A 19,950-nucleotide genomic window follows, 5' to 3' on the forward strand; every position below is an offset into this window, starting at 1 on the left:
GCCTCTTTGAGCTTGGTCCCATAAAAAACTGATTCATCATCCCTTACTCATGTCTCCCCATTTATTAAATTATTAATGTCTGCCTATTATCCTTTTACACTTGTCTGACTCCACTCTCCAAACACTGCAGCAAAGGCGGTTGCACATTTACTGCCCTGTTGTATGTTCAGCCTAAAGGCTGCTGCTTCACACAGTTCCCTTTCACTATTTGAATGACTCCCACCTTTTGAACCTCTTGCACTCTGAGCAGTCTTGGCCTCTGTCTCCTGAACCTTTTGTCTCAAGGTGCTATTCAGGGCCAAAACCAAAAAACGTAATTATTTGCAAAAACGAAACTAGTTTGAACCTTTAAAATCTAATCATCAAACTTTGCACCTCATAATCAATCATGTTTCCTAAAATACATGGCATGCTTCAATTTTCTTGATTAAAAGTCGAGTATAAACATTTTAATTACTGATACAAGCTGAAAAAGGTATGAAAATTACTACTTCAGAATTTTGTTACAGATAAACAGTGGCAAAGGTAAGAGAATTACTCTTTTTTGCATTTTCTTTTATGGGATTGTCAAGTTGAAGAGACTGTTACATTTCACAAAAACTATTTCATGTTTAACAGTATAAGCCTTATCTACTGAATCCAGATTCTTATGACTGCACCTTACATTGCAACTGCCTTCAAATCTCCTCTACTATGACAATACACTCCTCCAGCTAGTAATCTATGTGGACTGGTACATTCATAGCATGCTGGGAGAATTTTTTTCCCTTCTTTCTTTTTGAAAACCCAGACCATTGTTACCTTCCAGCCATGTTCAACGCTTGCTGCTTATGAACAGAAGCCCAATTAGCCACCCCGTGAACCCTGACCGTGCTGAAAAAATAAATCAATAAATAAATAAAGCAAAAAAACTGTGTAAACAATCAGAACCACTGTGAGAACTATGCAGAAAAGCAAACATGTATAGAAAGCACACACTCATTCTCCAACCCACTTTCCACAGTATAAAGAAATGGGGCTCCCTGGGGATAGATGGAGAGCCTGGCAACCACTACTCAGTCCACCTGAGACCAAATGCACAGCTGTTTACAGCAGCTTTCACTGATGGTAGAGAGCTTTAAACACAAACATGCACATGTACGCTATGAATACAAAAATATCAAAGCTGAAGCAATTCAAGCAATTCAACTTATTTACAACATATTTGACTACTGGATTAAACACACCACCATCATTCTGACATAATTATACCTCATTAGATAATAATAATAATAAGATAATGTCTCCTCCAAATGTTTAACACAAATGTTAAGACATATAGCGAGGAATGTGTCTGCAATAAAAAATAAGTTATCCTTAACTGACCAGCACAACCATCCAAAGAAATGTGGAATAGCTTCAGCAGTAAAGTTTCTTTTCCTGTATCAGTAGAACACAGACTGTGATCGAAGAGATACTTGTGGGAGTGGATTTGTGACTGAAATTCAATGAACTCAGCAGACCTGAAAAAATGTCTTTCAGTAGTCATTTGTTCTGTGCTGCAAGATAGCTTGCTGTTTTATCAGAATAGGCTTTGTATGAGGATACTGTGACATTTTTCTGATTGAGCTTTGCCTGTATTTTGACTTTTAAAAATCTAATCTAGGAAACCAAATATTATTAATGTCAATATAATATCATTTACATTGAAACTAATTTGAAAATAAGCAAAAGCTTTGAAAACAGGTGGAATCTTTCAAGCAGATACCATTTTTCAGTAAGAATCAGCTCATTATATCCAAGGATGAGATTATCTCCCATCACATTTTTCAGTGAGCAAACTGAAAATGCATTCTTAAGACTGCAGTTTCAGTTCCTTGATTCCAAACCTGTGCTAATCAACTGAGTTAACATCGACCAGTCTAACATGATTAGTTTTTTAACCCAGCTTGGAGCCAGTTATCACAATTCAAATAATAAGAATATTTTGTAGTGTTTCCTGGACATTACAAAATAAAAAGGTCTTTCTCATGTAAAGTAATTTTATATGTGTAGTCATTTGTAGTTTTCTTGTATTCAATTTCGATTAGGAATTTTCAATAAACATCTCCAAATAATGTAATTCAGATGGTCTTGCTGAATATCTGCACCAGGCTTCAAGCTTGCTGCTTTTTAATCATATGTCTGGATAATAGATACACAGGACAATACTAGACAAGATCTATGATGCACCGGTGCATCTTTTTTGTCTGTTTGTTTTGACTGAAAGACATGTACACAAGAATTTGGGACTGGCTTTTTTGAAAATGTGTAGGATTTTGTTTTTCGGGATCTAACATTTTTAGGTTTGACTTGTTGAGTGTACAAAATCTTTCACCACTAGATGTCAGTAGATTGCAGTCAGTTGAGTTCTGGTTTCTTATCCCTCCAAGTTCAAGTGTATAATCCTAGCTACAGTGGCTGCTTTATGACAAACACGCTTTAGTCATCAAAAACGTTAAATTTAGACTGTACTGAATAACAGGCCCGGCACCACGTTTCTGTTTACAATTTTGACTCAATCTGGATCGCTATGGAGTTTTTTCTTATCTGTGGAAGGCTGTAAGCTGTTAATGCTAGGTGAGAAGCATCCACCTTTATTTACTCCAGAAGATGCTGTAAGACCTTGTGAAAGGAGTGCAATATAGGTCAGTGAGTGTGGGAAACTCAGTTCTGACTGATAACAGCCATACTGACGTGAGTTGTTGAGGATATGCTTAACTGTGGTTAGCTCTGCTGTGTCTGTCACTGTTAGCTGCTGTTAGCCTCTGTTAGCTGCTGTTCGGTGTTGTTAGTGAAACTGCCTTTGAAATGGACCTAACTTTGTTGGACTCTAAGTCTTAGTGAATAAACTCTCATATGATATGATAATGTAATCACACTGTTTGTCAGAGGGGAAGGTTTTTATGGGCAGAAATCTGTGCCATCAGAAACTGAATTTGAATAAGTTAAATTTGAATTTGAATTGCTCAGATTGAATCTGAATTGTAACTTGAATAAATGCTTTTGAAAACTGAATTTGAATTAGTCTAATTTGAAATTGAATTTATGGTTTGAAAATGATCATCACTAAACAATTTCAATTTAGTGATGATCATTTTCAAACCATAAATTCAATTTCAAATTAGACTAATTCAAATTCAGTTTTCAAAAGCATTTATTCAAGTTGCAATTCAGATTCAATCTGAGCAATTCAAATTCAGTTTCTGATGGCACAGATTTCTGCCCATGGGTTTGTTTTTTTTTGGACACTCGAGTTTACCGTTAGCTGGCATAATGCTAGGCTATAACCAGCTGTTGTCATTTAGCCAGCTTTGTTAGCTGTCCAGAGATGGGAGGGTCACATATTTAATTGGCTGACAATAAGTAATTGCAAAAATATTGGTAATAAATTAGCATGTTTTTGGTCACATTTCTAGACAGGAGTCAGTACACAATAAAAACACTATGTCTTCTATATGTCTTTTCTCAGTAGTCCAGACTCAAAAATTTTTTGAATTTTGGTGTGCACACGGGTGCTCACAGACACAAACTATGTCTTTCTTGGCTGCTACCTCAAAGCACATTGTGCGCTGTCGGTCTTGGGTGCTGCACAATACCATTCAATATTTAGTATTTACTGTTACTTATACTTATCTAGGTTATTGCTGTGGTGTTGTCTTTATTGTGGTGGTCTCTTTTTGCTTTTCTTTTTTTTCCCCCTTTCAACAGGTAATCCAGTGGATTATTTTTAGTGTCTTCTCTCACTGTCCCTCTTCCCCTCTGTTTTTCTTTCTTTCTTTCTTTCTTTCTTTCTTTCTTTCTTTCTTTCTTTCTTTCTTTCTTTCTTTCTTTCTTTCTTTCTATCTTATCCCCAGTCATGTCTGTCCTGTCTATATTAACATAAAATAAAATAAATAATAATAACAAAGGTCAATCAAATGGACCAATCCACTCGGTAAAGTCAATCCGTTGGGCATCTTTCTTGGCCTCCAGACAATAATTCTGATTGCTAAAGAACCAAACAGGACAGGCAAAAAAATAAATAAATAAATAAAAATTTTGAGATTATGCCCGCACTTTAATTTGCCTAAATTAGTAAATCTGACCTTCATTTGCATATGGCAATCGGCATCAAGACTACTGTTTTAGCAAATAGCACATTAAAACACTAGATAAAACTGCTCAAGCTGAATGGTCTGCCAGAAAATGAACCAGTCATCTGGTACCACACCATGGTCCAGGCTAGTCAGCATTTTTGACTCCCCTCTCTGAAATTAGTTAATGCAGAGTTAAAATTAGGGTTTATCAACACAGTGACTGTTCAGTTTATTGCACAGTATGCCTGGCACAGGGATGAGTGACACCAAGGAAATGCTGACATGATAAACTGATGGATACTTTATTCATAGCATACTTCATTAAGGCTTTGTGATTTCTTACCCTAGGTCCATTGCTGCCCTCTTCTTACTCTATTGTCCTTTTGCTACCTCCTTGCAACAGCTAAAAACAGCAATAATACACATAGCATAATGCATCCTTCTAAAACAACAGCCTGTTCTTATCTTAATTTATTCCCTGAGGATGGAAGAATTTAACTTGTTCCCTTGAACACACACACACACACACACACACACACACACACACACACACACACACACACACACACACACACACACACACCTCATTAACCTGGAGAGAAGCTCTTAGTGCACAGGAAGCTTTCCACTCCATTAGCCAGTGTCATTATTGCAGGTACTTGTACTGTAAATGGGAATATATCTGTGCTTTCTTCCACATAATGGAAACAGGTATGACCATTGACATAAGATATATGAATAGCTGAAAAATGTATAATAGATAATTGTGAACAGCAATAAATCTTTGTACAACAAATCTTCCAGCAGTTGATTCTGTCGCAGTCACTGCCTGTATGAATAAAAACACAACCAGAAAAAAATACCTTGTATTTCAAGAGGACTGCGATAGACAATGGTCAATTCAACACCAAAGTAAATGCTCCAATTGAACAATTATATTGGTTGCTTGTTCCCACATCTCAAGTGATTCACATAAGAATTTGTTAAACAATTGAGGTGCACATTAGAATGCACTGAACCTGGGGGTTCGGCACAAATGCAAAAACCTCAATTCAATCAGGAGACTGGAGTTTAAACACTGTTTGAACAGTGCTAAAACTGCCAAAACAGCCCTGACCCATAGATGCATGGTGTCCATTAGAATGCTGAAGTTGTACTGTGGTTTCTGGCTCCAAGATGTTAGGGACAGATCCTTGAAGACCTGTAAGTTGTGAGGTGGACCTCCATGGATTGGAGTATGGGGTATCAGCCCCATTCTTATGGCCTTTTTAGTAGCTGTACAACAGTAGTAAGATTTTAGTTTGGATTTCCAGAAATATGTTAGACTAATTTCTGGTGCATGTTGGACTCCACCAGAGCTGCCCTTTGTTACTGATTCTGTTAATAATTTAATGTTCTGGAGGTCTATAGTCCCTTTTTTTGCAGGTGATGTGGTTGACATGACGGATGCCAAATTACACTGCTGTTGTTTGCAGCTGAGTCTAAGAGGCCTGTAATGAAAGCTGTTGATCATAGAAGCTTTTGATTTATTGGTCTGTCCACATTACCATCTGACAATTAACTGTGGGTACAGGGGTGAATTGTTGACCATTGCAGGAAATGTAATTTTTGTGCAAGAATCATCAATTTCATGTTTGAAGAAGAATAATTTTTCATATCAGCACAGCAACTCCATTTGTCAGTGCCCCCAAACTGTTTCAAGTCAGAGTTACACAATATGTGTATTTTGATCTGATAGCTTTGTTATTATGGATGAAATTGAAGGACATGCATACAAACAATTCATTGCTGGTTAGTCACAGGAAATTAAAAGGTCTCCTGTGTCCACCAGTTTGCCCGAGCCTTCTCCCTCTGCTGGCTTTGAGGCTTCGTAACAAATTATTACAGCAGCTGTTTACAAACAATCTGGACATTTCCACTAGATCTGTTGGGACACTATTCAAAATCATTCTATTTCAGATCTAATAAACAGGCGATATTCCAGGGCAGGTTAAAGAGCATTTACTAATGTATAAACGGTGTGCATATGTGAAAATAATGTGATTTCGTCAATCATAATGTCTCCATATAGAAGAGGAGTCTTTACTTACACTGCAGTGCATCTATTGAGGCTAGGCATTCACTGGAAAACTGTTTGTGTGTAAAGGTGGACACAAATGCAGACTCAAAGGAGAGAAACAAACCTTTATTTTGGCAAGCCACAAGTCCAACAAGTCCAACAGGTAACTGATAAAAAAGTCCATAAATCCAACAGAAAACACACAACAGAAACCAAACTGTTGGCAAACAGTACACTGCAACAGACAGCAAAGGACAATTGAAGCTATTTAAATTAACACAGATACTAATCAGAGAGACAAAATACGGGGGGGGAGTGACACAAACAAGGCAGAGAGGAAGTAACAATAAATGCCAGAGACTAAGAACAGGTTGGTCCCAAAATAAAACAGGAAATAGCAACGTCGAGAAAACACCTAACACAAGGACCTAATAGTGATACTAAATTAACTCAAAATGCTTGATTACTATACATAATTAGACTCAGCTTCGAAAGGATTACAAATGAAGAGTAACCTAAGAATAAACATAGAATACTGACTAATGAACTGAGTTATAAAATCAACAATTCAAAAACTAGAGGTCTTAGAACAGATCAAGGCATGTCTTTGTTAATGATGAGTGGAAAATCCAAGTTATAAGATATCCGTATATTATTGTAAAAGAAGTAGTATTATTTCTCTGTTTCTCGATCCTTTATCCCTGCATTCATACATCTATATCTCTTTCACACAGAAATACAATGTGTCACACACGTCTTCTTATCATGGTTTTGTTGAAATGAACTTATTGGTTGGGCAAAATCAATAAGAGCTTTCTTTTACTCTCTCCAGCCTTCTTTCCTCTCAATTTCCTCACAATGTACAACCCGTCCTTGCACCCCCCCCCCCCCCCCCCACACACACACACACACACACACACACATACTCTCTCTCTCTCTCTCTCTCTCTCTCTCTCTCTCTCTCTCTCTCTCAGAGAGTTCATTCACAAAAGCAGTCAGTGGACTCATTCAGAGGCCAAAGCAAAGTCCAAGTACTCAATCTCTGTCAGTGATAGCGACAGGGCTTGGAAACTGTTGAAGCAGTCTGGAGCCAGTAGAAATACACTGCTCAGACTGTCATTTGGAAGCTACATTGGATACTGAAAACAAAACAAAACTCTACAAAAATCTTGTCCATATATTTAACAAATATTAAATTCAAATCTGGTGGTTCATTCTAATTTCCCATTACCCTTCTCTCTAGTCTCCATTTCAAAAATATTGCAATTCTTCTTCACGAGTTGTTTTAATGTGTCTTTAGGTGTCTCTTGTGGTCTGACTTTGGGTCTCTTTGTTAACACAAAACTGCAGTTATTGTTATTACTCTATTAATTTGCCCTAAAGGAACACAAATATACAAACACATTACATAGTATTCAGAAGCTGACTGCTGTCTTGTTTAATTCCTGATGTGTTGCATAATTTGCTTATGGTGTTATTTTGTGCCTTCAGTTCTCGGCTTCACTTCCAGATATGCCTGGGTTCATTCAGTTGATCTTGTTTTTTGTGTTCCTATTCTGTTTCTCCAGTTTTTTCTCTGTATTTGCCTTTTTTTCTGTCTTATTGCCCTTTTTAGTTGTTTCAAGTTAATCTTGTCTCCCCATTCAATTGTGTCTCTCTTCTGTTATATTTTACTGATGATTGTTCCCTTTTTTATGTGGAGTTTTTCTTCTCTCTTTGTGTTAGTTGTCTTCAGTCGTGTTCCCACATGTTACCGCTGCCCTCATTATCTTGTGTGTGTATATTTTGTCTTACTCTCCCCTTTTCCATTGTCATGTCATCCTTCATTGCTGTGTGTCACCTTTCCCCAAGTTTTATAAGATTTCTGGTATTCAGATTCTCCGCTTCAAAAAAGGTTTTGGACTTTCTGTATTCTCTTTGAGCTGACAGTGTTAAAGCTGAATTATTAGTCTATGTCCTTTCTACTGAGTCCTGGATTTAGGTTCAAATCCACAAGATACACAACCAAACCATGACAGAACACAATAAACCACTAGACTAAGCTATGAGGAAAATCCAAGGAAGATCAGAACTCAGGAACTGTGTTTCTTTGTAGTTGATTGTATTCTTTGCATGTGATCACTGTTCAGATTTTCCAGCTCTTTAAACACAAGTAGGCTATATAACATCTATATTGCACAATATCCTAGAAATAATAACAATAAGAAGAAAATATACGAAAAAGATGAATGTAGGACATTTTGCCTCTAAATTTAGTCTACAGAAACAGGTTTTATTAAGTGGAAAACACAATAGCAGTATATTGGCAAAGAGTAACATGTTATGGGCCAAAATGATTGAAAACATTTTGACTGCAGAAAAGTAAAACAATAAAATGATGGATGGAACAAAAGAAAGTTTTCAGCTTTTCAATTGCAAAATCCTTTGCCTTTGTATTTGCTACAGACTGAGCAGAGGGCATAGAAGCTCCTCTGCCTATTTTAGTTTGGGCCCCAGGGACGGAAAAAGTAAAAACAATTTCTTTGACCATGGAAAGCAATTTCATTTTTCACCCCCCTCAGAAATAAAAGTGATGAATATTATGTAGCAGACCTGAAAATTACTTAAAAAAAATCAAAAAAAATCTGTGTTTAAGATTTACAGTTAAGTCACGTCACTTCACAGGGAAAAAAAAGTTCTTGTCAAGGCTAGCGAAGCAGACCACAAACCCCTCCACAAACCCCCTCCAACAAGAGTGAATTTATTTACAGTGCTCTCCACAGTGAAATATATATATACACAAAGGTGTTTGGGGAAAAGGGGCCGGGGTTCCAGGGTCCAGGAGTGAAAGGGGCAGGAGTCCAAGGGGGAAGATTTCCACACGGCTTCCTTAAACACAAACAGCTCCTCTTCTCTCCACCACCATTCAGGCTCACACTCAGTCACAGTGCACAGGGAACGGGTCCAGGGGGAATCTACACACATACAGATAATCAGTTAGTTTCCAGGTTCAGGCGGACTCACGAATTAAACTTGCAGGTTGCAGGACGACTGACGGCTCAACGATCCAGCGACGAGTAGAGCAGGTCCGCCATCTTAAGTAGCACTCTAATTCATAATCAGCGGCAGGTGTGCTGATCATCCCCAGGTCCGTGGGCCAGGGGCGGGAGCCCGCACTGAGCTGTGCCCCGGCAGGAGAAAGAGAGAGCGGGAGAGAGCGAGAGAGAAAGAGAGAGCAGAGGCGAGAGAGAGAATAAACAAAACAACGTCATGTCGCGAGGTGCGGGGACCATGACAGTACCCCCCCCCCCTCAACAGGAGCCTTCCGGCAACCCACCAGGCTTGTCCGGATGCAGGCGGTGAAACTCCCGAACCATGTTCTTATCCAGAACGGGACCCAGGAGCGTTCCTCCACGCCATAGCCTGCCCAGTCCACCAGGTACTGACAGCCACGCCCCCGGCGCCGTGAGTCCATGATGCGAGTGATGGAGTGTGCTGGCAACCCATCCACGAGCCGGGCGGGAGGAGGGGGCCTGGAAGGAGGGCACAGAGGACTGGACCGGACCGGTTTTATTTGTGTAACATGGAAGACATCATGGATTCTCATATTGTGAGGAAGCTTTAGCTTCCTTGGGTGAGTGAGGGCCACCAGAAGTACCGTTGGAGAAATTTGATGGTGCGATGAATACCTGGATGGCAGGTGAACCGGGCTGTGTGGGCCCACTGCAGAACCTGGGACCTGACGGAGTGAGGAACATAGTGTCACGGATTGCCGGAGGCAAGCCGTGTGGGATTGTAGGAAAGGACCAAAAAGGCAGCAGCTCTGGTGCAGGTGAGTGTTTATTTACAGTGGTGGGTAAGTACAAACAGCGGTGGCGACAAAACATGAAACTGGAGACCTAAACTGGGTAAACTAAGAAGACAAACCAGAATGAGGATGCAGGGAGGTCCGGAGAAATACATACGGGAAGACGCAGGGAGACCAAGGGGAAACAACACAGACGAACCAGCCATTACCAAGACAGAAAATACAACTTAAATACACTCAGAGAACACAGGGAGATTACACACAGGTGGGAGACACAGCTGGGAGTGATTAACATGACGAGACCAGGGAGGCAAACTGAAAACACTCACATAAGACGCAGACCTTCACAATAAAACAGGAACACACGGGGGGGAACAGGGTAAACACCAATTAGAGAACAGAACCAAAATCGCGAAGAGAAAACACAAAACGCTGGGTCAAAAGGACCCAGGATCATGACAGTACCCCCCCCTCAAAGGCTGGCCCCAGACAGCCCAACAAGAAACAAAACAGCCAGAAAAAACAGAAAACAACCCGACCAGGGCGGGCGGCGGGGGCCCAGGAAGGAGGGCCCGAAGCAAAACAAAACCGGAGCACCAGAAGGCAAAAAGACAAAAACAAAAAAACGAGTCCAAAACCAAAAGAAACGAAGCACACCAGAACACAGGAAAAAACAGAGTTCAAAACAGAAGAGCTTAGGGGGCCGACAGCACAGGAGTCCAAAACAGTTCAGGGGGCCGGCCGGGGGGCCGACAGCACAGGAGTCCAAAACAGTTCGGGGGGCCGGCCGGGGACGGCAACGGCAGCGACGTGGACACAGTTCGGGGGGCCGACCGTGCGGACGGCAACGGCGGCGACGTGGACACAGTTCGGGGGGCCGGCCTTGCGGAAGGCAACGGCGGCCACTCAGGCGTCGGCGGTCCGGGGGCCGGCCGTGCGGAAGGCAACGGCGGCCACTCAGGCGACGGCGGTCCGGGGGCCAGCCGTGCGGAAGGCAACGGCGGCCACTCAGGCGATGGCGATCCGGACCAGGCGAGGCTGCAGAGGCCGGACCGGGCGAAGCACAGGCAGAGGCCGGACCGGGCGAGGGTGAAGACACGGACGAAGCTGGACCAGACGAGGGTGAAGACACGGATGAAGCTGGACCAGACGAGGATGATGACTCGGATGAAGCTGGACCAGGCGAGGATGATGAAGCTGGACCAGGCGAGGTTGACGAAGCTGGACCAGACGAGGATGACGAAGCTGCAGCAGGGGGCTGGACGGGCTCCTCGGACCCTCCAGCGGAGACAGGAGGCTGAACGGGCCCCTCGGACCCTCCAGCGGAGACAGGAGGCTGAACGGGCCCCTCGGACCCTCCAGCCGACGAGGCATGAGGCTGGCGTGGTTCTCCGGAACCACCAGCTGACGAGGAAGGCTGCTGGACGGGCTCCTCGGGCCCTCCAGCTGACGTGGCATGAGGCTGGTGTGGTTCTCCGGAACCACCAGCTGACGAGGAAGGCTGCTGGACGGGCACCTCGGGCCCCCCAGCTGAAACAGGAGACAAAGGCCGGAGCGGTCCCTTGGACCCTCCAGCGGAAACAGGAAACAAAGGCCGGAGCGGTCCGTCGGACCCTCCAGCGGAGACACGAGACGAAGGCCGGAGCGGTCCCTCGGACCCTCCAGCAGAAGTCATCACTAAGCCAGCAGTCATGGAGTCCTCTGGCAAACACGAAGGCAACTGGCAATGCACTGAGCACGGGCTCTGCACAGGCAATGCTGATATGGCGCAGTTCTCATGTAGCTGCTTAGACTTCAGGGGTCCAGAATCAGCTGGGGACTGAGACCTAGCCTCTGGGGAGGCCCTGGAGCGGCAAACTGTGCCAATGGCGGCTGAACCATGAAAAGCACCTTGAGGTGAAATTAAACTTTCTCCCTGCACGGAGTGAATGAGTGAAGCCGATGATACTGGAGCCAGAGCTACGGGTAGCGGGGGCACTGGAGCTACTGGGGCCTGCGCTACAGGCGGCACTGGAGCTACTGGGGCCTGCGCTACAGGCGGCACTGGAGCTACTGGGGCCTGCGCTACAGGCGGCACTGGAGCTACTGGGGCCTGCGCTACAGGCGGCACTGGAAACTGAACTGAGGGAGGCTCTGGAAACTGAACTGAGGGAGGCTCTGGAAACTGAACTGAGGCAGGCTCTGGAAACTGAACTGAGGCAGGCTCTGGAAACTGAACTGAGGGAGGCTCTGGAAACTGAACTGAGAGAGGCTGCGGGGGAGCTAACTGAGCTGAGGGTGGCTGCGGGGGAGCTAACTGAGCTGAAAGAGGCTGCGGGGGAGCTAACTGAGCTGAAAGAGGCTGCGGGGGAGCTAACTGAGCTGAGAGAGGCTGCGGGGGAGCTAACTGAGCTGAGAGAGGCTGCGGGGGAGCTAACTGAGCTGAGAGAGGCTGCGGGGGAGCTAACTGAGCTAACTGAGCTGCCGGTAGCTGCACAGGCGATAAGCAGCTCGCGTTGACATCCGCCACACAAAACACAGCCCCTGAATGAACAGTCACAAAGTCTGGAACCGACACAGAGTCCTCACTCACCACAGCCAGCGAATTAGAAGTCCGAACGTCGGGCTGTGGGGTGGCGCGCCCGCGGCGCGATCGGCGTTTCTTCCCCGCAGATGGCTCCGACGGGCCGGGCAAGACCACATCCGGCGAGTCGGGCAGCGAGGCAGGAGTGGCTGAGAGAAGGTGGGGTGTGAGCCGGAGAAAAGCCTGCATGGTCGGAGGAAGCGAAGTTAGGAGCCATGGCAGGCCGGAAAAGAGCCGTTGTAGCCGACTTTCCACGGCGCGGCGAAGCTCCTCTGGAGGGTTTTCAAGCCACAGCCCGAGGAGAATCTCCACGTTATATGTAACGTCGTCCCAGAGCTCCTCGGACGGATTTACTGCTGCAGGGTCCATGGTGGCTGGTTCGTACTGTCACGGATTGCCGGAGGCAAGCCGTGTGGGATTGTAGGAAAGGACCAAAAAGGCAGCACCTCTGGTGCAGGTGAGTGTTTATTTACAGTGGTGGGTAAGTACAAACAGCGGTGGCGACAAAACATGAAACTGGAGACCTAAACTGGGTAAACTAAGAAGACAAACCAGAATGAGGATGCAGGGAGGTCCGGAGAAATACATACGGGAAGACGCAGGGAGACCAAGGGGAAACAACACAGACGAACCAGCCATTACCAAGACAGAAAATACAACTTAAATACACTCAGAGAACACAGGGAGATTACACACAGGTGGGAGACACAGCTGGGAGTGATTAACATGACGAGACCAGGGAGGCAAACTGAAAACACTCACATAAGACGCAGACCTTCACAATAAAACAGGAACACACGGGGGGAACAGGGTAAACACCAATTAGAGAACAGAACCAAAATCGCGAAGAGAAAACACAAAACGCTGGGTCAAAAGGACCCAGGATCATGACACATAGAGCCTTTGGGTGGGCCCCCCTCCCTGATCCGGTTCAGTTTCTTGGGCCTCCTGGATAGCCGCCTCAATCTCCCAGGTGATGGCTCCGATAGTACAGGAAACCGGCAGGATGGGGTCCGGATCCACCTTGTCTTCAGCAGCGGAGAAATGATGGGAGAGGGCATCAGGTTTGACGTTTCGGGAACCGGGTCTGTAGGTGATTGAGAAGTGGAAACGAGTGAAAAACAGAGCCCACCTGGCCTGTTGAGCATTGAGATGCTTCGCCGATTGGAGGTAGGCCAAGTTTTTGTGATCTGTCCAGACCACGAAGGGTTGAGTGGTGCCCTCCAGCCAATGCCGCCATTCTTCTAAGGCGAGCTTAATCGCCAGCAGCTCCCGGTCGCCAACATCAAATCAAATCAAATCAAATCAAATCACTTTTTATTGTCACATCACATGTGCAGGCACACTGGCACAGCACATGCGAGTGAAATTCTTGTGTGCGAGCCCCACAAGCAACAGAGATGTGCAAACACAACAACACAAACGAGCAAAATACAAGAATGGCCAACCTGAAACTAATAAATATATGTACAATATATAATAGTGTATGCATTTCTGGATGTGTATACTAAATATTTTCCTACGTGTGTGTGTGTGTGTGTGTGTGTGTGTGTGTGTGTGTGTGTGTGTGTGTGTGTGTACACATTTTTACAAATTAAATAGTAAAAAAAAATAAAAATAAATAAAAAATAAAAAATAAAAATAATAATAAAATATATAAAATATACAGAGTTGAATATGTGCAAAACAAGTGGCATTTATATACAGTGTGGAGTGCATAATGTTGAAGTTCCAGTAGTGAAGCTGAGGTGTCTATGACGTGTTCAGCAGTCTGATGGCCTGATGGAAAAAGCTGTCTTTCAGTCTGCTGGTACGGGACCGGATGCTGCAGAACCTCCTTCCTGATGGAAGTAGTCTGAACAGTTTATGGCTGGGGTGACTGGAGTCCTTGATGATCCTCCCCGCTTTCCTCAGGCAGCGCTTCCTGTAGATGTCTTGGAGGGAGGGAAGCTCACCTCCAATTATCCGTTCAGAGCACCGCACTACTCGCTGGAGAGCTTTGCAGTTGTAGGCGGTGCTGTTGCCATACCAGGTGGTGATGCATCCAGTGAGGATGCTCTCAATGGCACAGTGATAGAAGGTCCTGAGGATGCGGGGGCTCATGCCGAATCTTTTCAGTCTCCTGAGAAAGAAGAGGCGCTGCTGCGCCTTCTTCACTGTTTTGTTTGTGTGTACTGACCGCGTAAGATCCTCAGCCAGATGTACACCAAGGAACCGGAAGCTGCTCACTCTCTCCACAGCAGCGCCGTTGATGGTGATGGGGGTGTGTACTTCTCTGCACCTCCGGAAGTCCACTATCAACTCCTTTGTCTTTGCGACGTTGAGGGTGAGATGGTTGTCTTGACACCAGTGGGTCAGGGCGCTGACCTCCTCCCTGTAAGCCGTCTCATCACCGTTGGTGATAAGACCCACCACTGTAGTGTCGTCCGCAAACTTCACAATGATGTTGGAGCTGTTAGTGGCTGTGCAGTCGTAGGTGTAGAGTGAGTACAGGAGAGGGCTCAGTACACACCCCTGTGGAGCACCAGTGTTCAGTGTGATGGGGGATGAGGTGATGCTGCCCAGTCTGACCACCTGGCGTCTGTCAGACAGGAAGCTAAGGATCCAGCTGCAGAGGGAGCTGCTCAGTCCTAGATCCTGCAGTTTCCTGTCCAGCTTCGAGGGAACGATGGTATTGAATGCTGAGCTGTAATCTACAAACAGCATCCTCACATACGTGTCTCTCTTCTCCAGGTGTGACAGGGCAGTGTGTAGTGTCAGGGCTATGGCATCATCAGTGGACCTGTTGTGGCGGTATGCGAACTGTAGAGGGTCCAGTGAGTCGGGTAGTGCAGAGCAGATGAAGTCCCTGACCAGCTTCTCGAAGCATTTGCTTACGATGGGGGTCAGGGCTACAGGTCGCCAGTCGTTCAATGAGGAGATGGTGGAGGATTTGGGTACAGGGACGACGGTGGCCATTTTGAAGCAGGCTGGGACTACAGACAGAGAGAGGGAAAGGTTGAAGATGTGCGTGAACACTCCAGCCAGCTGAGCCGCGCATGACCTGAGGACGCGGCCGGGAATCCCGTCCGGACCAGTAGCTTTGCGTGCGTTCACCTTCCTGAAGCACTTCCGCACATCCTCCTCAGACACAGTGTGCGCACTGACGTCATCCGCGGTGCGCACACTGTCCGGTCTCATGGTGTTCGCTGTGTCGAATCTAGCGTAGAATATGTTTAGATCCTCACACAGAGAGGCCGTGGTCTGCGGTGTGCTGGTTTTCCCTCTAAAGTCTGTGATCGTGTTTAGTCCCTGCCACATACTCCGAGGGTTGTCAAACTGTTGCTCCACCCTGTCCCTGTACTCACGTTTGGCTGCTTTGATCGTCTTCCGGAGTTGGTAATGTGCGTGTTTGTAGTCCGATGTGTTCGCGGAGGCAAAGGCGGTGCTCCGTGCCGCGCGAACATCTCCGTTAATCCAGGGTTTTTGATTTGGGAAGGATTTGACTGTTCTGGATGGGACGACATCTTCCACGCATTTCCTGATAAATCCACAGACTGAGTCTGTGTATTCATCAATGTCTCTGGCGGCCACGTGAAACATTTCCCAGTCCGCGTGATCAAAACAGTCCCGCAGCGCAGACTCCGATTGGTCCGTCCAACAGTGCACCGCCCTCCGGGTTGGAGCTTCCTGTTTCAGCTTCTGCCTGTAGGCGGGCAGGAGCAGGATGGAGCAGTGATCTGATTGGCCGAATGGGGCGCGGGGGAGGGCTTTGTACGCATCCCGGAAAGAGGTGTAACAGTGGTCGAGTTGCCGGTTTCCACGTGTGTTGAAAAGGATGTGTTGATGGAGTTTTGGTGAGACTTTCTTCAGGTTTCCCTTATTAAAGTCTCCGGCTGTGATAAACGCTGCCTCTGGGTGTGCGGTTTCCTCGCTGCTGATCGCGCTGTACAGTTCCCTGAGTGCTCGGTCAGTGTCGGCTTGTGGGGGAATGTAAACAGCCGTAATAATCACTGCTGTAAATTCCCTCGGTAGCCAGAATGGCCGGCACTTAATCATCTGGTACCCCAGGTCCGGTGAGCAGAAGGATTTGACCGGGTGCACGTTCGCATAATCACACCAGCTGTTGTTGATCATGAAACACACACCACCGCCTCTGCTTTTCCCAGTAAGATCCTGATATCATAGTTATATTGTGTTATAGTTATAGTTCTATTATGTACCCTAGGAAGGCAACCGTGGGCACATGAAACTCACATTTCTCGCTTTTGACAAACAGTCGGTTCTCGAGAAGGCGTTGCAGCACCAGCTGGACCTGGGTCTCGTGTTCAGCTTGGGAAGAGGAGAAGATCAGAATGTTGTCTAGGTAGACAAACACAAATCGGTTAATAAAATCTCTTAGTACATCATTGATCAGAGCCTGGAACACTGCAGGTGCGTTGGTGAGGCCGAACGGCATGACCAGATACTCGAAATGTCTGAGGTGGGTATTGAACGCCGTTTTCCATTCATCGCTGTCCCGAACCCGAACCAGATGGTGGGCGTTTCTTAAGTCCAGTTTACTGAATATGGTGGCGCCCTGGAGAAGTTCAAAAGCGGATGTGAGCAGAGGCAGTGGATATTTATTCTTGACCGTAATGTTATTGAGGCCCCGATAGTCAATACAGGGTCGAAGGGTTTTATCCTTCTTTTCCACAAAGAAGAATCCCGCTGCGACAGGTGAGGAAGAGGTACGGCAGTGAGGGATTCAGTTATGTATTTTTCCATAGCTTCTCGTTCCGGCAGCAAGAGGCTATAGAGGCGACTGGTGGGTAAGGGAACTCCTGGCAGCAGGTCTATGGCACAGTCGTAGGGCCAAACGGGTGGCAACGACTGGGCTCGGTCCTTCCGAAACACCTCTGTGAGATCATGGTGTGCTGATCATCCCCAGGTCCGTGGGCCAGGGGCGGGAGCCCACACTGAGCTCCGTCCCGGCAGGAGAAAGAGAGAGCGGGAGAGAGCGAGAGAGAGAATAAACAAAACTACGTCACGTGGCGAGGTGTGGGGACCATGACAGTTGTCAACCTTTTCATTACTGTGACTGTGCTGGATTGAACACAGCCCAATGTAGGATATCTTATACAATGTCCTTTTAGGGTTTGGGTCACCAAGTACAGGTTTTGTACCGATTCATGGTCTATAACTCTCTCGTGCTCTCTTCCTGCCTAGACTAGTAAGAGGTTGAATGGTGGAATGGTGGTTTGGCAGAAAATCGCAGTTCACGTCTTTTATTTGGGTTTTTTTTCGCAGGATGATTTTTGCTTTTGTTTATTTTAATGTCATAAAGATTAAAAACTATTTGTCTAAGTTGGGAAATAAATGACTTGGTTAAATTTAGAGAAGACCATAGAATAAGTTAATATATGGTTCTTCAAAGCATTAAACCTGCTTTTTGAAAAATTATGCTTACCCATGCATTTAAATGTGGTGCCAGAAGGGTTGTTTAAAAGCATCCATATGTGATGAGTTTGGAATGAGAGCTATCTTGCTGTTGCCTAAACTCTGTGTGTCAAGGAATAGATGCCAAAGGACACTTTGTGCATATCTGTGAGCCTCAGCACCTTTGACAAAACAGCAATACGCCCTGGGAATGAGAACTGGTTGGTACAGCAAAGCAAAGCAGGCACAACTGAGCTGTGGAGGTTAGCTCTCAGTAAGATGGGTACCATTTAATTTTGTTATAGTTCACTATTTAAAATAATTTCTTTGTCTTTAGAATTGTTGCCAATAAAGTATTGAAATGTAGCCCTGCATTGCGGATAAATGGGTAAAAGTTTGTTTTTAGCTGAATTAATAATGTATTTAAAAACAAAGAACCAATACTAATTTGTGCAAGAAAGATAACAAACCCCATGGGACATTTTACAGACTCAGCACAAAAACAAACAGAAGGAATATACAACAAACAAACAACAAAACCTCAAGGTAAGGAGCAGCTGAAGAAATAACAGAGGTTAATGCTATTGCCTCATGAAAAGAAGTTTGGAGGTTTGAACCTGATCGGGGTGATTCTGTGTGGGATTTCTTGGGGCAATCTGTTTTCCTCTGACAGTCCAAAGACATGAATTTTAGGGTAATTGATCCTAGTCATGACTAAATACTTTGCTAGACCTGTGATAGACTAGTAACCTGCCAAGATGTAGGCCTCCACTTGTACAATTGTTAAAGAAATGGATGGATGAATGAATTTGACCACACAGTTGATGTACTTTATGTAATATGAAATGAAATATGAAAATATGAATATATACTGCACTGGAAATATAAATTAAATGGAGCAGCTCTCATGGAAGAAAACAATTTGTAGATAGAATTGTACTATGGTGAGAGACAGATGATTTGTGGAGAACGTATAGTAAAGTGGACACCCTACACAGGGGCAATGGAAACATTTTAATACCACTGAATGGTCATTGTCACAAAATGACTTATGTGTATCTATTTCCTGTTTCCCATGGCTTGTGGACATGTAATGAAATTTATCTTGAACCTTGAGGACCTGAATGCTGAACTGAACTCAGGCAGGAAGTGCCAAAAACAACACTAGCCTGTCTCCCTGTTACTCGTCTGACTGACAGAGCAGTGTGGCCTGGCTCACCCACTCCCCACATGTTGTTTCATACCTGATGAAGCACAGACAGCCTTATCAATCACACTCTCTGGAGAAATGTGAATATAAATAACCCACTGTGGTCTGTAATTAAATATGCAGTGGGAAGTAGCCAATCTTTAAATATAATTACCAAAAGTATTACTTTGCACGCAGTATATTTGTGTTTGTTCCGCACCCATGCATTAATCCTAACATCTCGGGTGGAACAAGACCCCCTACTTAGATGTTAATCGTAAATACTTTTACTTTACTTTGATTTATACAAATAAAAAACAAATAAAGGACAAATTGATACATTTGACAGCTGAAACGTGAGGGCACCAAAAACAGAGAAAACTGTTGGATGTCCGTGCTCTCCGCACACCTCTTTTCGAAATGTGTGTAAAATAAAAAATTAATTACACTATTTCAGTAATTAGCCTTAGTTATACCCTCTAAATTTTGTCATGCTGAGAATTGACTTCTGACTAACTATTGAGGTCTAACAGATTTTCAGCCATCAAACTAAAACCAATACCACAGTTAAAGCAACAGCAGCTTATCAGCTCAGTGACACATAAAAAGAAAGTTTTGCTCCACTGACTCCATTATGGCCTATATCTCACAAAGACACACTCAGCAAAAACCCAGAAACAAGGAGTAAAGTTAAAAATTACACCTATTCCAGTCACATAAGGGGATCAGTAACCTAAGCATATTTCATAAGTCATTTTAGAAAGGAAATCTCTGCAGTGTTTTATCCACCAACACTTCAAGCTCATAACAACCTGGGTATGGCACAAACAAATTAAAATCCCTGCCAAGTTAAAGTAG

The 19,950-nt window shown here is 44.6% G+C and overlaps 2 protein-coding genes across 2 annotated transcripts in view; both read right to left on the reverse strand.

Annotated features, from left to right (window-relative positions):
* The window catches only part of grip2b (glutamate receptor interacting protein 2b), a 293,179-nt gene that overhangs the window by 211,077 nt on the left and 62,152 nt on the right, over positions 1-19,950 (reverse strand). The window lies entirely within an intron of this gene.
* On the reverse strand, positions 9,074-10,149 carry LOC146670293 (uncharacterized). The gene is made up of 4 exons (XM_085408060.1): positions 10,063-10,149; positions 9,473-9,874; positions 9,192-9,316; positions 9,074-9,110 (listed from the first exon to the last, which is right to left on the reverse strand). Exons 1-4 carry the CDS (start codon positions 10,147-10,149, stop codon positions 9,074-9,076), a joined length of 651 nt encoding a protein of 216 aa, XP_085264186.1.

This window comes from Rhamphochromis longiceps, linkage group LG5 (assembly GCF_057381845.1).
Source record: "Rhamphochromis longiceps isolate RC_006_pf linkage group LG5, R_longiceps_female_GT1.1, whole genome shotgun sequence".
In the NCBI taxonomy this organism is placed as follows: Eukaryota; Metazoa; Chordata; class Actinopteri; order Cichliformes; family Cichlidae; genus Rhamphochromis; species Rhamphochromis longiceps.

Excerpts from the sequence above, each read along its gene's own strand:
- LOC146670293 (XM_085408060.1), bottom strand. The coding sequence starts at position 10,149 with ATGGCTGGTTCGTCTGTGTTGTTTCCCCTTGGTCTCCCTGCGTCTTCC. Across the intron at positions 9,875-10,062 it reads CTCCCTGCATCCTCATTCTG|GTCCCAGGTTCTGCAGTGGG; the intron begins GTTTGTCTTCTT and ends TCACTCCGTCAG. Across the intron at positions 9,317-9,472 it reads CCTGCATCCGGACAAGCCTG|CTCAGTGCGGGCTCCCGCCC; the intron begins GTGGGTTGCCGG and ends GCCGGGGCACAG.